This window comes from Psammomys obesus, unplaced genomic scaffold (genome assembly GCF_907164565.1).
Source record: "Psammomys obesus unplaced genomic scaffold, mPsaObe1.curated_primary_1811, whole genome shotgun sequence".
NCBI lineage: Eukaryota > Metazoa > Chordata > Mammalia > Rodentia > Muridae > Psammomys > Psammomys obesus.
The window spans coordinates 8,248,118-8,265,077 of NW_026596125.1; the positions used below are offsets into that span (position 1 = coordinate 8,248,118).

The 16,960-nt window shown below is 39.6% G+C and overlaps 1 protein-coding gene across 1 annotated transcript in view; it reads left to right on the top strand.

The window, feature by feature from the left end:
- The window catches only part of Sorcs3 (sortilin related VPS10 domain containing receptor 3), a 621,887-nt gene that overhangs the window by 316,447 nt on the left and 288,480 nt on the right, over positions 1–16,960 (top strand). Inside the window, exon 4 of the mRNA XM_055591687.1 lies at positions 5,668–5,826. Coding sequence (XP_055447662.1) covers positions 5,668–5,826 — 159 coding nt within the window. The remainder of the gene's footprint in view (positions 1–5,667; positions 5,827–16,960) is intronic.

Here is a 16,960-nt window from a genome sequence, read left to right on the forward strand (position 1 = left end):
CTTAGGGCCATTGTTATCCACCTTTGCGGTATTCCTGTAATAAGCATTATAAACAAGACCTGAAAGACATTATAGCATTCCTGTCTTGGTGAACACCAAAGCCTGACTGTCACTGCTCCGAAACCCAGACAATTCATTACAGTAGATGATCCAATCAATCCATAGAGGCTGACACTTAAGACTGTCATCCAAAAACCACTGGTATGTTTAGTGCCACTATTGTCTGGACCAACACCCATGGGTGATATAAGAGTGCTCACACAAAGCAACAGTTTTATTAAGAAAATGAATAATTACCTACTGGCTGGTTTTAATTCAAAGCAAAAGGATTGTTACTATTTGCTAGTAGTGTACCTTCAGTTATTGCCAGGCATGCAGAATGCACATAAAGTAATGTCAGATCTAATAGGCATTATATGTTCCCCAATCCTCCTGTATTTTTTAGTTATGATGAACATAGGCATGTGCACATGTGAATACATGCACACACACACAGACACACTCACACACTAGAGAGAGTTACCCTATAAACAAAGGTCCAAGCCTTTTTAATACATCCACACTACTGCTCTGCAGATTTCTAGACTTTTCATTTTATAGCACTAGAATTTTCTGCACATTGATGGCAACTCCCTGGTTCCTCTCCCTCTTCCCCTTTTGTTTGTATCTTCACAGAGCTGTTGCCTCAAATCACTTCCATCACATCCAGTCTCCTCTTCCTTTTGCCCTCGGTTGTACAGTTATGGGCTATTTAAGCATAAGGATGTCATATATTCAGTGCCATATATTTATGTGTACCTTGTACTGTGCTAAGCTCCTTTGTGCTTATTGCATTTAATCATGCAGGTAACATTCTGAGTGGGCCGTATTTCTATGTTCTGCCTGAGAAAAAGGAAAAATTTCGTAACATCCTCATGTTTGCGTGTGAGGTAGCAAACTGAACATTTGCATTCAAGACATCTGCACCTAGAATCTAGCCCATTAATAATTTGCTAACCTAGATTTGAAATACCTCCTCCCCTCCTCCAACATCCACCGCACATCTGTTTTTGTTTTTGTTTTTGTTTTTAGACAGAGTCTCATGTGGCCCAGGCTGGCCTCAATCATTCCATAATTGAGAATGACCTTGAACTCCTGATCCTTCAGCCTTTACCTTCAAAGCAGTGGATTGTAGGAATGAACCACCATGCCCAGTTCCCAACTGCAGATTTTATGTAAGGACAAGCGTGATAATGAATCAAAGCAGAAGGAAGCAAAAAGCAAAACCAGACAAAACAAAACCCTCCACCGAGATCCCTGCCCCGTCCCACTGTCAAAATCATGCAAGCACAGAATGCACGAACATGCCAACAGCCCTCGCTGCAGCTTGTGCACCTCGACTAACAGTTACAGCCAAGAGGCAATGGACAAACCTCCTTTGCTTCTGCAGATCTGCAGCCTCTCTTACCTTTACCGAGAGTCTCATGGCTGGCCCTAAATATAGTCTGCAGGTCTATTTAGTTGGGATTCTATTAAAAATTCTTTCAAGGAGTGATGCATACTTTCCCATTTGACAGGACCCTTCCTACTTCTGTACCTCTTCAGCTACTTCACTAATTGCTTTGACCCCATAGAACTTTGGGTGAATAATATCCTCACTTAACAATAAAATATGGTATGAGATTATTTTCTTTCTTTTTCTCTCGCTCTCTGTCTCTCTCTCTATATATATGTGTATATATATTATATATATGTGTTTATATATATATATATATATATTTGGCATAATCATGTATAAGACATATTTTACCCTGAGGCTTAACTTGGGACACAGCAACCTGTCTTACTTAAGTTAATATTGTGTTCTCTCTCTCTCTCTCTCTTTTTTTTTTAGCACCAACACATAGCCTTGCATTTCTTGTTTGATTCTTATTGAGTTCTTGTATTCCAGGTCAGAAGGAGAAAGTGAGTTTTAGGAGGAGGGTTTCTTGAAGCTACTTATCTTCCCAGTGAATTTCTTAGACACATTTTAAGTATGTGTTTAAGTGAGTATGTTCTGTATAGCTGTCAGGATTACAGTAGTTCTGGGGAGCAATGAAGAAGTTGCTTTTTCTGAGTTTTAGTTTCCTTATCTATAAAATGCAAAAACGCCATACTTTCTTCAAAGAATTTATGTGAGGTTTGGAGAAAGTATCAGGTGAGGTACTAGCTCTGGTTAAAAATGTCCATTTGTATTTTCTTTTCCTTTCGTTGTTCTCAGAAAGCAGGGCTGAGACATCTGTGACATGAAAGAGGCAGAGCTACTGAAATCCCGAAGAGAATGTCAGAGAAAGGTTGCAACAAAAATGTGCTCTGGCAAACAGGAGCACCATAAAACCACCACACACTGTCAATATTCCATTATATATATATATATATATATATATATATATATATATATATATGAATATACGAATATATATGATATATATTATATATATAATATGAATATATATATTTATATATATTCATTTTGTATCTAGCTGCTCGAACACTGAGATAAATTCATTTCTGTGTGTCTTCACATATGTCTATGCAGTATCTGTGCATGTTAGTGTAGATGTGTAAAATTTCATGTGATTTTATCTGTGTGCTTATGTATGTAAGCATGAAAGAGACAAAGCTAGAGGAAGAGAATTCATTTTACGTGATATTTGATAGCAAACATTACGTAGAATATTGTAAGTCATGGTATGAAATAAAGTCTATCTAAGATTATGGTCTCTTCTTCCAGTTAAAATCATAGGCATGAAGCTTCTTATTCCTGCACAAAAGAAGTGGTTTCATTTCTGTGGAACAGGGAGAATTATTTCCTGACACACTTACATGGCCCCCCTTTTGGTTAGATGTATAGTGTGATATGATGAGGCTAGCTATGAGGTTGTCATCTCACCCAGTTACCTGTGACCTCAAACTCCACTAGCAGTGATGGTCTGTCCCGTGATACCTGCTCAAGACAGCTCAGTGCTTCCCTCCGGGACCCTCTCCCTTTAGAGTTCCCGGGAGGAAGAGGCTCTTGTGTGTCTGCTGTGCCATACAAGAGCTTTGCCCTGGATTTTCACACATGAACGACAAAGTTATCGAACTGCATCCACTTTTGAGAAAGTGCTGATAACAAATGATGATTATTTAAATGAGGCCAAAGCAATAAGCAAATAAGGCTAAAAGGAGAAAAAAAAGTTTAAGTTTATCAATTTATCTTGGATGCTGGAAAGGGAATAAAAAGGGAAGAACTGTGAATCTCAGCAGTTAAAGGCCCTTTTAAAAGCTTTATAATATTAATGGGTGTGTCAGGTAACATTTTAAAAAGCATGCTAGCTAATAGTTTTATTTTATGTTATGTATACAAGGTTCATTTGCTTTATTTTGTATTGAACTCTCTTAGTTTACACCGTTTTGCAGCAGTAGCCTGAACAGTGGTTGGCAGTACACGAAAAATGGGCAGAATTTTAGTAGTGAATAGATGCTCATTTACTCACTCTGAAAAACAAAGGCAGCTAATAGAAGGTCTTAGCTGAGTCATTTTTCTTGTTGTTAATAATCACAGGAATCATGGAGAGAGGAGATTTGATGATGGACTCAACTGGTGGGGTTAGATATATGTCTCACTAGAAAGAGGACCTGAGTTGGAATCTTTAACACTCACATAAAAGCCTGGCCTGGCTGCAAATGCCTAATAACCCCAGTGTTGGGGATGGGGGACAGGAGGATTCTGGGATTTCATTGGACAGGCAGCCTATCCAAAATATTGAGATTCCTGTTCACTGAGAGACCGTTTTTTTTAAAAAAAAAATAAGGTGGAAAACAAAATAAGAGATGCTAAATGCCTGTCCTCTGCATGCATGTGACTGGGCAAAACATACACATGTACACACACATATATACACACAAACACCACATGATAGCATAAGACAAGATTGAGTTTAGGATTTTGGGGAGGTGAATAGAAGTGATGTCAAAGGCAGTCCTGTCACATTGCCTCTCAGGGATGTTTGGTGGAAATGCTGGCTGAGCTGCAGGGGGGTGCTGAGTTACAGCACTGCAGTGTTCTGTGTTTTAGGTATTTCTGGAATATCAAAGCAGAAAACTGTGGGTAGCCGAGTTTAAAGGCCTGAAACCGAGATCAAGTCTAGGATGAGCAATGCTCATTTGGATATTTAAAGTATGAGTATCCTCAGGAGGATGGCTACTGAAAACAGAAGAACAGAGAATGAAAGTAGGTAATGAGGAACAGAGAGGGTCAAAATGAAAGGCGAATAAATGATCACAGTCATGTTTAAAGGCAAAAATCAAGCAAAGTCTAGTATCCAAAAGAGAGAAGAAGGAAAATTAGATGAGCTTGGTGTTCTAGAAAGAGATTGCTTTAGAAAGGACAGAAAAAGTTACCAATGCTAAAGACTGTAAGTGTCTGTCTAACAGGTTTAAGCAATAGAAAGGCAATCATTTCCTAGAAGAGTCAGTGCCATTACTTCACAGTGTGTAGGAGCTAGATTACCTAGGACAGAACTTTATTCTTTTATTTATTTTAAAGTTTATTTATTTATTCACTTTACATCCTCAATGCAGTCCCTTCTGTCCTCTCCTCCTGGACCCACTCTCTGACCCTCTTTCCTCCCTCCACTTCTCAGAAAAGGAGAGCCCCCTGCCCTCCTTCGTATCAACCCTCCACAGCGCATCAAGTCACATCAGGGCTGAGCACAGCCTCTTCCTCTGAGGCCAGGCAAGGCAGCCCTGCTAATATTTATTATTGTTTTATAGTGACAAATTTAAACAGAGGTGTAGGAAGCCAGTGTTTCTTTCCACACTTTTCCATTCTATACCTGGAGGAGTTGGCATTTGAATGGGTATGGTCAGGTTCTACAAACTCAATGCAAATTCCATAAAAATTTTTAACACTATTCTCTACAGACCTTAAAAGAGCAACTATCAACTTCACAATGAAAAAAATAAGACCCAAGATAGCAAGAAGAATTCTGTATAATAAAAGATCTTCTGGAGATAGCACCATCCGTAATTTCAAGCTATACTACAGAGTAATGGTAATAAAAACTGCACAGTATTGGTAGAATTTTACATAGTAGTCCTATCACTGGCTTGTTAAGGACATAACTTATACCATGTGTTTAAAGGCACTTTAGGTAACATAAGACTCAAGTTAATATTGCAGAAACTGAGGCTTCCATAGTTTAAGTGCTTTCCCATGATATCATGCCTTTTCTGATGCCAAAGCATTTTGATCATCCTGCTTCTGTCTACTTGGCTTGGATACTGCAGTATTTCTTAAAGGACCTCTGTGGATTTGTGCTTCTGGAAATTTCCCTAACAAAGGCATCATTAGAATACTGAAGTCATAGTTGAGAATGAACAGAACAAAACATAACAGCATGGAAAGGGAGAATCTTAAAAAACAAAAGCAAACAAAGAAACTGAAATCAAGTTAGCACTGGTGTCAAAGGATGGAGGACCACCTCATATGCACTCATCACTTCAAGGTTGATAATGATAAATGTAGCCTCCCTTCGTGTGTAGACCTAAGCTCACACCCTATTTCATCTCAGTAAGTCTTGGGGAAAATACAACACTATTTATTATTTATGTTCATTCCAGCCTACTAATTATATCTTATTTTCTCCTCTATATTTTCATTAGATCATGCTTCTTAGTGATCCTGAAATGGAGAGCAGTATATTGATCAGCTCAGACGAAGGGGCAACCTACCAAAAGTATCGGCTCTCATTCTACATCCAGAGCCTGCTCTTCCATCCCAAGCAGGAGGACTGGGTGCTGGCCTACAGCTTGGATCAAAAGGTGAACAAACTGTTTGTGTTTACAAGTTGTTGCCCACATCTTCTCTGTGAAAAACACTGTTTTTGCTCAGCTCAGAGTCTGTCTCGAGAATATTGGTGATGTTTCATTATTTCAACCATGTTGGTCTGGTCTTTGGCAATGAACTTTACTTTCTTCCTCCTAAGTATCAAAATATACATAGGCAGGTGAGTGTGTGTGTGTGTGTGTGTGTGTGTGTGTGTGTGTGTACATATTGTATTGGTGATATTTGTTTTTCATTTCATAGTCTTATAATGATTATCTCTAAATTTTAATCATTTTCCTTTCTTTTATAAACCCTTGTGAGGTAAGCAAGAGGTAAGTCACTATTATTGTTTTACAGTGACAACCATAAACAAAGGTGTAGGAAGCCAGTGCATGTGCCATACTCTTCCATCTTATAGCAGGAGGAGCTGGCATTTGAGTGGGTATTGTCAGGTTCTATACCTAGGGTGCATTCCATCGTACTCTGCTATCTTGATTTGGTGAAATGTGAGTACACCCTTGCTCTCTAGGAGTGTAAGGGAAGCTTCAAACAAGTCTCGTTTGTTACTTTCTAAAAATAAGTTAAAGGTGTAGTGACCCCAGAAGACTTTATCTCTGAGCTTTAAAATCTATGTGTTCTACTGTACACCTGGCAGTGTCTCTTATAGACTTCAGAAATTTTGACATACCTTAAAAAGAACTTCCAGTCTTTACCTGCAGTTCCTAGCTCCCTTCTAGTACTCTCTGATTTACGGAATTTAGCAGTAACATATGAAGCTGGTCTACATCATTAGTAATTTTCCTAATCCACCAGGTTGGATCCACCATTTTGACTCATTGCTGACTATCTGCTGGGTGAATGGATAGTTGAATGGATGTTTAAATGTTGCAGAATTGAACCTATTATATTTATTCAACTTATATTTCAGAATAGAAACTAGGTTATTCTTCATCATGTTTCCTGTCACCCCCAGGATCTTATTACATATGCCAAGCTATCATATAATAAAGTTATGGGATCAGTCAGTCAAAGGGAAAGGAAAATTGCCAAGAATGATCTTACACAGATATATTTACAGAATAGCCCGGCTGAACAACCTAAAACAGTTGCTCTTCAGTATGTGTTTTAAATATGTGATTGTGAATGTGTGTGTGATGTCAGCACCTTTAAACAATAATTTCAACATAACCTTTATATCTCTTGTTAGCAGAACCTCATGGTGGGCACCAGGTGCTTAATGCAATCCCCTAAGGACGCCCACATGACATTTGCAGAGCAAAAGCCATTGCAAATACATTTCTTTCATGCCATCAAGTAGATATTGTATGAAAGACTTAGCCAAATGTCAGACAGTCTGTGAGTTTAGATGCTTAGTGTAGCCAGAAAATTTGAAGCTATACTGAAAGAAAAATAAATTACTTGGATATTGTTAAAGGGTTGCATGGTAATTCACTTAGATGAAGCCCAAAGCACTTAAAGTCTATTTTAACAGAAGCAAGCTAGGTTAGAGGCAACAGACCCCTCACACCAAGAGGTCAATAAAGCAAATGTGGTATGTCTTGTGTTATCCTGTGTGTCCTTTTCCTCCATTTCCACTGCACCAAAAAAATGTCAGGGGCATTGCTTGTGGAGTATGCTTGTGGATATAATGCCTTCGAAATCCTCTCAGGCTTGATGACGATTTTCTTTTTTTTTTCACTTAGAATAAATATTTGGAACGTGGCAGTGGGTGTTGATGGATTTTCCTAATCACACTGCACATTTCCAGATATATTATTCTTTGGGTACTTTTTCTTGTTGACATGTTCTGCTGAAAGTGGCTGGCTATTCTTCAGACCTACAGCTCCTAACAAGTATGCGGCCATTCTTCCTTTGAATAAATGGCATGAGGAGGGGATGAAGCCCCTGGCAGTGTTTTCAGGAGTGGCATAAAACACCTCTCCCTGGGTATCCAGGATGCAGGAGAGATTTCTTTATTTATTTTGGATGGTAATTTAGTGGTACAGAGTCAAGAAGAGTGATGCTGTGTAGTTGCAAATGAAGATGCCAGAGCACCTGGGATTGATACACAAATGTGCTGTTTCAGGCTAGAGCTCTGTCTGATGCGCATGCATGGAGACAGCTGTGTTCTTAGAGAAAATGAAAAGTGCTAGCATTAAGGTAACTGCAGCATCAAAGGGAGATGTTTGTGGTGAGGATTGAATCGATGTTTCCATTATTGTGCCTTTGATGAAATGCACTAGCAATTTCTTTAGACTCAGTAAGGCTATCTCCTTACGTTGTATGTATTACAAAAGATCTAATTGAATGATATTTTAAAGGGATGATATCCAATTGCTTTACTTTTCAAACTGATACCCCAAAGCTGCAGAAGACTTGCTAGTAGATCTAATTTGGAAAAAGGAAGTGGTAGAAAAATCATGAGGGCTTTGCCTCTTCTTTCAAAATCCTTTCTGCTTCCAGATGAGTATGGCTCGGGCTCTTGACCAATTCCTTCACTTCTTGCCATGCAGGGATTTCCAGTTCTTAGTAATTCTTTTGCCAATTCCTGATGTGGCCTCCCTAGAGATTTTCCTACCATCTTGCATTTTGAAATAAAAGACCTCAATACACAGGAAAATTCAAGATTCATGCTTGGCAACAGGAATCTTTGGAGGCATTTTATAGCAAGCTTTGAGGTTGAAAGAATCAAAGGGCGTAATAACTCCTAGTTGTCCAAATGGAAATGATAAAAGCAAAGCTATTTTCCGCCTCTCATCCTGTGAGCAAGCTTCCTTTTTGTGGACTGTTGTGTTGTTATGTATAGGCCTCACCTTCCTTTCCCATCAGTCTGTTTCTTCTTTCTTCATTGATAACTCAAACAGTTTATATTGGGTCTTTTTGTTGTTGTTGTTGTTTTGTTTTTTGTTTGTGTGCTTTGTTTTTTTATTTAGTCAGAGAGCTCAATAATCTTACGAAAAATAATTTTTTGAGGGATTTTGAGATAGTTTTAAAGCAGTGGTCTTGCTGGTAGTTGCTGTCCTTGGTGTGTGGAAAGCTGTGCACCTAAACATATTTCTGGCTGACAAGGAGCCCAGTGTGGTTCCTTCTATATTCACAAATGCATAAGTGCCTGGCATGGGACTCACCCATGGTGGGGGAGAGTTAAAGACAGATATTTTTCGGCGTGAGCATCAGGATTGCAAAGACTCTATGACTATCTTTGTGGCAAAATCAAATTAACAAATGCAGCTTAGTTTGTAGTTCAGAAATGAAGAATCCGAAGGGATTTCAGATTCTACTGTTTTCAGGCACTTTGGGGCTAGACTCATCTAGAATTGCTGACAAATTCAATGTGAAAGGCGCTTTCTTAAACACTAACCAAGGTTATGAAAATTAACTGTAACAGTAATTGGGAGCAGGCCCACAGCTAAGGAATGTCTCCCTCAGTCCCTCCATCCTCCCTTTCTTCCTCCCTCCTTCTCTCCATTTCTCCCTTTTTCTTCGCCCTCCCCCCGTTCTCTATTCCCCTTTCTTTCTCTCTCTTTGTGTCTGTGTGTGTGCGCGCACGTGCGCACACATTCACCAAGACCAGAGAGACTGCCTTCTCAATTGACATCCACTTTATTTTTGAAACACCATCTCTTTTTTTATATTATATACACATACATATTTATTTTTTAATTTATTTTTTCATTAATTACAGTTTATTCACTTTGTATCCCAACTGTAGCCCTCTCCCTCATTCCCTCGAAATCCCAACCTTCTTCCCTCCCTCTTCTCTACCCTTGCCTCTCTCCAAGTCCACTGATAGTGAGGTCTTCAGTGCCCTGCTCTTTGATCACCTCCACCTGAGAGGGGAGCAGCCTTACCAGGCCACAGAGGAAGACAATGCAGCTAGGCCTGATGAGGGCTGGTAGACTAGGGTCAGATGGAAGGGAAACACAATCTCTTTCCTGAACCTGCAGCACATCTTGTCTGCCAGATTGGCTTGTCAGTGAGCTCTGAGTATCTTCCTGTTTCCACACCCCTACCCACCCACATCTAAGCTTACAAATGACCTGTGGCTACCCCCAGCTTTTATATTAGCCATACCCAACTTTTACTTGAGGCTGGGTATCTGGACTCAGCACATCATGCCTGTACAACAAGCATTTTACCCACTGAAGCATACTCTGTTACTGGCAGTCAATCCAGGGGTTTCTTGTAGGCAAGACAAGCATCTACCAACTGAGTTATATCCACACACCCTGATTTTAATTTTCTTATTATTTAATTCAATTTAAATCTCTGTCATAGACCCTTTCCTCTTCTCCTCCCAGTCCCACCTTCCTTCCTGCATCCTCTCTCCCCTAGTCTTCAGAATTGGGAACCCCCTACCCAGACACCCCTCATCTATTCACATGAGGACTGAGTTCATGTTCCTTCCCAGTGGCCAGGTAGGGACGTCCCATCAGCCAGAAGCAGATTTACTTTTAATTGATCCATTAATCATTACAGTGCGGTGTACAGTGTATGTACGCCTACTCCCTTGATTAGATCAGGCCAATTAGCATATCTACCACTTTCAGATCTATTATTTCTTTGTCATGAATGATAGAGGTTTTTGTTGTTGTCATCGTTTTGTTTGTCTGTTTGTTTGTTTGGATCACTTCCTATCAGCCTAATAGCAGCTGATGGATTGAGAGGCCGATGTGGCTTTAGGCACAATGATGCTATAAAATGTCAGTTCCAGTGCAGAGCAGTTGCACGTCCTATGCAGGCTTTGCTGATTGGACCACACCTGTGGTGGCCACGCCCAGGCCAGGAGAAGGTCCTGACCAATAGATGATAGTTGTGTTATGCCAGGCTTCAAAATTCAAAATGAAATTTAAACCTGTGCCTCTGGAATGCTGGATACAAATGAAGCTGTGCCTCTCATTTATATTCTCGGTCCAAACCCTCAGATTAAAATGTAATTGTATTCAGATCCTTCAGGATTAGTAGGTGATGATAACTTCCTCAGTAGCCACTGGCAGAAACAGACTTTGTGTCTTTGCATCTGGTGGGGATAAAGCTGTTGAGGATTAACTGGGGATGGCCGTGGTTTTGAAGCTTGTCATCTGCGGAATAGAAATAGACTGAAAGAAACTTTTTATTTAAAGAAAAACTCACCATTTTCATTAGCTCTTCTCCTAAGATTCTCATAAAAGCTTTTGTGTATTATTTAAGAGAAAGAAAAACCCATTACCCTATTCACCTGTAACAGGTACCACTGTTTTTATAGCGTTCTCATCAGTGTGATAGAAACTGCTAGCTGCATCATCTTAGAGGAACTGTCGCCTAGTGAGGGAGAGACACAGTCCAAGTACCCTGTGGAATGCAAAGGTTTTCATCAATATAGCTGAGCTGAATTCTGAATGGCAAAACTGGCTCAGTGTAATCTATTAAGGTGTATTTTGTCATGGTGGTGCAATAAGGATCCTCATTAATAACAACTTCCAGTTGTTAATGCTTACATGAATGTAATTAATTCAGAACAGCCTTCAGCACAATTACAGATCCAGTGGCTTGGGTCTTTCCCAGTCTGTCATTTTCTATCAAGTTAGTTTACTCCTCTGCCTTTAGGTATGCATTTGTTCTCACTTGCTTTTCTGTTGCTGTGAGAAACACTGCACCCAAAAGAACTCGAGGAGAGGGTAAATTCCATTTTACTAGTTATGATGCACCACATAGGGAAGCCAAGCCAGGGACTCAAGGCAGGAACTGGAGACAAATAACAGAAGACCGTTGCTTTTCTGGCCTGTTTCCCCTAGCTTGCTCAGCTACCTTTCTTATACAGCCCAGGCTTACCCGCCTGATGATGGTACTTGTGTGCCCATAGTGGGCTTGTCCCTCTTACATCAATTAGTAATTCATACTGCACCTCACTGTTATTATATAGAGATGGAGAGAAAAATGAGGTTCCCCCTTCCCAGGAAGAAGTCCAAGCTTTGTCAAGTTGATGATAAAAACCTAACCAGCATACCACTTAAGGAACCTGACCTGTTTTCTTAAGGAAAAAAAGAAAGTGTTTAGTAAAATAATGAAAACCAACATAATAACCCAGCACTGTGTCACACTATTTCTGGGGAGATGTGGACAAACATCTATTTACTCCAGATAGGGAACCAATGACAGACCAAAGAGACAATACTCCCACAGTGCAACTTAGTAAACAAGTGAGAGCACTGTAATTACTTGCAGAAGTACGGGTGAAGGATTTGTTACAGAAGCATGGATAACCCAGAGGCAGCTGCATTCCTGAAAAGCCCACTCTAGCATAGTGAATGACCCACAAAAGCATTGACCCTTGAGTCTTTGCATGACTTGCATTCACTTTAATAGGTCAGAGTCTATTCAGGCAGCTGGGATGGGCTGAGTCCCCTCAGTAGTTTTTACTGCTTGTGTAACTTTGGGATCAATGGGCCCTATGCATCTAGTCAGTTTCAGGGGCTTCCTGAAACTTAGGAGTTGTCTATTTTCTGAGTTTTCTGAAGCTTTCCTGCAGAAAGTATTGTTTCAACTTAGAGGAGATTGCTACTCAGGACTCAGGTAGATAAGAATGCTTTTCCACTCATGATAGAAATTGAATCATAGCCAATTTGTAATCTTGAGGGATGCTACAGCTGCAGGGGCACCAGAAATCTATCAGTGTAACTTTTTAGCTTTCTATATATTCTTCTGCCTGCTTCTTCATAGACTGACTGTGTGTGTGTGTGTGTGTGTGTGTGTGTGTGTGTGTGTGTGTGTGTGTTGATCCTTTGTGTTCATGTTGCTACTGTAATGCAACCCTGTTACCTAAAACTACACCTTAGATTTCTAGTTTTCTAGTTGGACTCAGGGATTCTGCTGGTTCTTCTTGGTCCTTAAACTTTTGTCCTCCTGTCCAAGCTATATCTCTTCTTCACTCAATACTTTCTTCCTACATTTTTACCACTCACTCTGGTATTACAGTACCTGGTTTCTAAAATAAAGACCAAGATCATGCATGGAAGGTTTTAAAGTAAATAATAATTTATATACAGAAAAATGTGTGTGTGTGTGTGTGTGTGCGCGCGCGCACGCGCATTCAGTTTCTAATGTCATACAGTTGACTTTCAGCTGGTAATAGTATGACAGAATGAACAAAAGTCAGAGTCCTCAAAAAAACGTTTAGAATGTTGTAAAGAAGATATGTTTTAAATGAGAAACATCTGACATCAACAAATACAGAGAATTAGACTACACTAAAAGCAACATTTATTGATATTAAGATGGCCCAGCAAATTACAGAATTCTTGAGGAACCATTCAAAAATGCTCATTTGAAATTAACAAGCTTCATTGTTTTTATTTTTCTTTTTATTTATTCACTTTATGTCCAGATCATAGCCCCCTACCTCCTCTCTTCACAGTCCCACCCTCCCTCCATCTTTTCCCATCCCCTCTTCCCTACCCATCAGATAAAGGGAGCACTCTCCACCCCAGCTCATTAAGTCACATCAGGACTGAGTTCTTACTCTTCCCCTATGGCCTGGTGAGGCAGCCCCACAAGGGGCCAGTAATCAGAAAGCAGGCAACAGAGTCCATGTCAGAGACAGTTCCCTTTCCCCAACCCTTCTCCCCTTAGTAAGAAACCCATATGAAGCCTGAGATGCCCATCTGTTACATCTGTATAGGCAGCATTGGTCCAGTCTATGCATAGCCCTTGGTTGGTGCTTCAGTCTCTACAAGGCCCTCAGGGCCCTGGTTAGTTGGTTCTGTTGGTCTTCTTGTGGTGCTCCTGGCACCTCCAGGTCTTTCAATCCTTCTTCCCACTTTTTCATAAGACTCCTTATGCTGTGGCCAATGTTTAGCTGTGGGTTTCAGAATCTGTTTTGATCCACTGCTGGGTGGGCCTTTCAGAGGACAGCTATGCTAGGCTCTTGTCTTGTTCCTTCTCTTCATCCACTTCTGCTCTCTAGTCTATCTCCCCTTTCTAAGTAAGAGTTAAATATCCTTCCTTGGGTTCTCCTTGTTTCTTATCTTCTTTGGGTCTGTGAATTGAGTACACCTATTTTGTACAATATGGCTAAAGTTCCCTTATAAGTGAATATATACCACATGTGGCCTTCTGGATCTGGGTTACCTCACTCAGGATGATCTTTTCTAGTTCTGTCCATTTGCCTGCAAATTGCATGATTTCCTTGTTTTTAATAGATGAGTAGTATTCCTTTGTGTAAATGTACTACAAATTTCTGTATCTATTCTTCAGTTGGGGGACACCTAAGTTGTTTCTAGAGTCTGACTACTACAAATAAAGTTGCTGTGAACATAGTCGAGCAAATGTCCCTGTTGTATAGTAAAACATCTTTTGGTTTTATGCCCAGGAGTGGTATACCTGGTCTTGAGGAAGAGCTAGTCCCAATTTTCTGAGAAAGTGACAGATTGATTTCCAAAGATACATTGCTTTCTATACCATTACTGGCACGGTTGTCATGAGACTATGTCCTGAAATAGTACTTATGGGCATGCAATGACTTTGTTTCATGGAAAATATCTTGGTAAACCTACCTTGTATCATGCATATGAAACAATGCATTGATTCAATGAAACAAGGCCATGAAGTTTTAGGTTTGATTATACTTATCAAAACCATTTATAATGGACAAAATGGTCAGAAGCATAGTGAATGCTACATATGGAAAAAAAAACTTTAAAGTAAATGCACTTGATGGCCTAATAGGCAACCATTAATTCAATGGTAATTACCATTTAGGATTGTGGGTATACATTTATGGTATACAATATACTATATGTATGTGTGTTATATTATATCAAATATACAAGTGTATAATAATGCATGGTTAAGAGTATTTTTGAATATAGGTATGCAAAAAATAAGACAGAAGGAAAATGAAGGAAATAGAGGGAGGAAGGAAGGAGAAACATAAAAAGAAGGGGTGGGAGAGGAATGGAGGAAGGAAAAGAAGAAGGAAGTCAGGCAGACTGTAGATTTTAAAGCTGTAAGAATAGCACTTGGTTCCAACACTCTTTCTATGATGTTAGGCCTTGGGAATAAACCTAGTAGTATGCCTTAAAGGCAAGTGACTTTGCCCATTTGTTAGCCAAAATTTCAGCATCGTGGTAGCATACTCTCTATACCCTGCTCCATATAAAGGAGCCAAAGGCCATTGATAGCTCCTAGGAAGAAAGAATCATTCTCTGATTTTAGGGTGTGGGCACTGGCGAGTTTACCATGATCCAGTTGCTTCCCCAGTACTCATGCACATTTGGACACCCTAAATGTCCTGATTGGACTGTTATGAAGCTTGAGGAGAATATGAAAGGGAGTTGGAGGGCGGCGTGTGGAATGGATAAGGTGATATTTTATTGTAAACATGTCTGAGGCTCTCAAAAAAATCCTTCAATAAAATTAAATAACATGGAAATTAAATAGGATGTCAGGAAATATTTCCAAATATTAATGGGACTTGTTAGTGATGAAATGTTATTTGTAGAAGATTCAAATTGAATTTGTTTTCCAAATTTTCTATGATTTCATTAGCTTGCCTTTATAATTAAAATTATCTGACAGGTAATCTTCCAGGCATAGTTTATTTATGGCAATTTCAAGGCAAAACACTTAGAAAAGGCTTCAGGTATGAATAGGGTTGATTTAGGTGAAATCAGTTGAAATAATTAATTAAATTCCTTCACCAGAGGCACTATGTTGTAGAAGAAAAAAGGTCCCTGATGTCAAAATGTACTGAGCCTGTTGGCCTTCCCTCTAGCTTTGTTTTTCACTATGGTCCCTTTAGAACTGAGAAACTATAGAAATGTGTGTTTTTTTTTTCCCCTCCCAAGAAAAACTATGTTCTTGTTGGATATAAGCTCAATCAATATTATTTACAACTCAGACACAGATATAGGCTTTATTAGTTAGAAGACACCCACTATAGATGGTTGCTACGGAGGTGATTTATTCTGGTAGTGTTTTAGAAGAATATTCCAGCTGTATCCCAAAATTTAATTAGCATTTGCTTATTTGATTTGGCAGCTATAATGGAAACAAATACTGTTGCAGCAAAGGGGTGGAGACACATCCAGTGTATGGAGCTTCATTGCTCATGACTCCTATACTCCCCAGGTTGTAGTACCGTGAGTCCAGATATCCAGGCGCTTCCTGGAAATGGAGATGTATCCACAGTGCCGTCTGTTCACCGAACATCGGATTTTTGTGTACATGATCTCACCAAATTTTCCTAGAACTCTGCAAGGTAGAAGGGATGATTTTTAGATTACAGGTGGACGTAAGGCTCTTGAAGGTCACACTAACTTGCTCGAGGGCTTAGAGCGTTGGCCTGCTGTCTGTGCTCCTTGTGGGTCTAACTGTGGTTGGCATGTCCACCATCACTTTCTTCTTCCCAGGTCTAATGGACGCTGCGGTTATGGCGCACTAACATCAGCTACAGCTAAGTCTTCAACCCAGTCACAGGTTCTTCTCCTCATTTCTCAGTTGATGGCACATGCCTGAACAAAACTTGTAGAAAAGAATCTGCTAAAACACTTCTCCGATACAACAATAGGGTTGAGTTGTTCCTAGGGTGGAAAAGTCAGCAAGGCGGTTGTGTAGTTGATGAAGTGTGTGTGTGTGTGTGTGTGTGGGGGGGGTGTCCACTCAGATTCACTTTCATTGATTTGTTCAGATCTTGAGGTTAATATATTGATTAAGGTAAATTATTTGCCATTTAAAGAGATAATGCTGTGATCTGAAGTTTTTTAAGGAAGCTTATGGAGACAACATCTTTAATATGGTAATGAGGATAGAAGTTGAAATCATTTAACTTCATTTACAAATCATGAATATGTATTATGCTGTAAATGAAAAGAAGGACTAAAACAGATATAGTGTTTGTTCAATTTGCTAAAGAGAAGACAATTTGTCAAGATTTTCCCCCCAAAACTCAAGCAATATGCAAATGCAGGAAAATCAGACCCCCATGTTAATTCTCTGGCATGATGAATATTTTTATAATTCTAATTAGTACCAGTCATTTAGTCTAGCAATTTCCCCCAATCTATCCAATTTGAAATTAAAATAGATGCCTTGATTACCAAACTCATTAGAAAAGAAGCACCCTTCTCACTAACTAGTTCATTTAAAATTCAC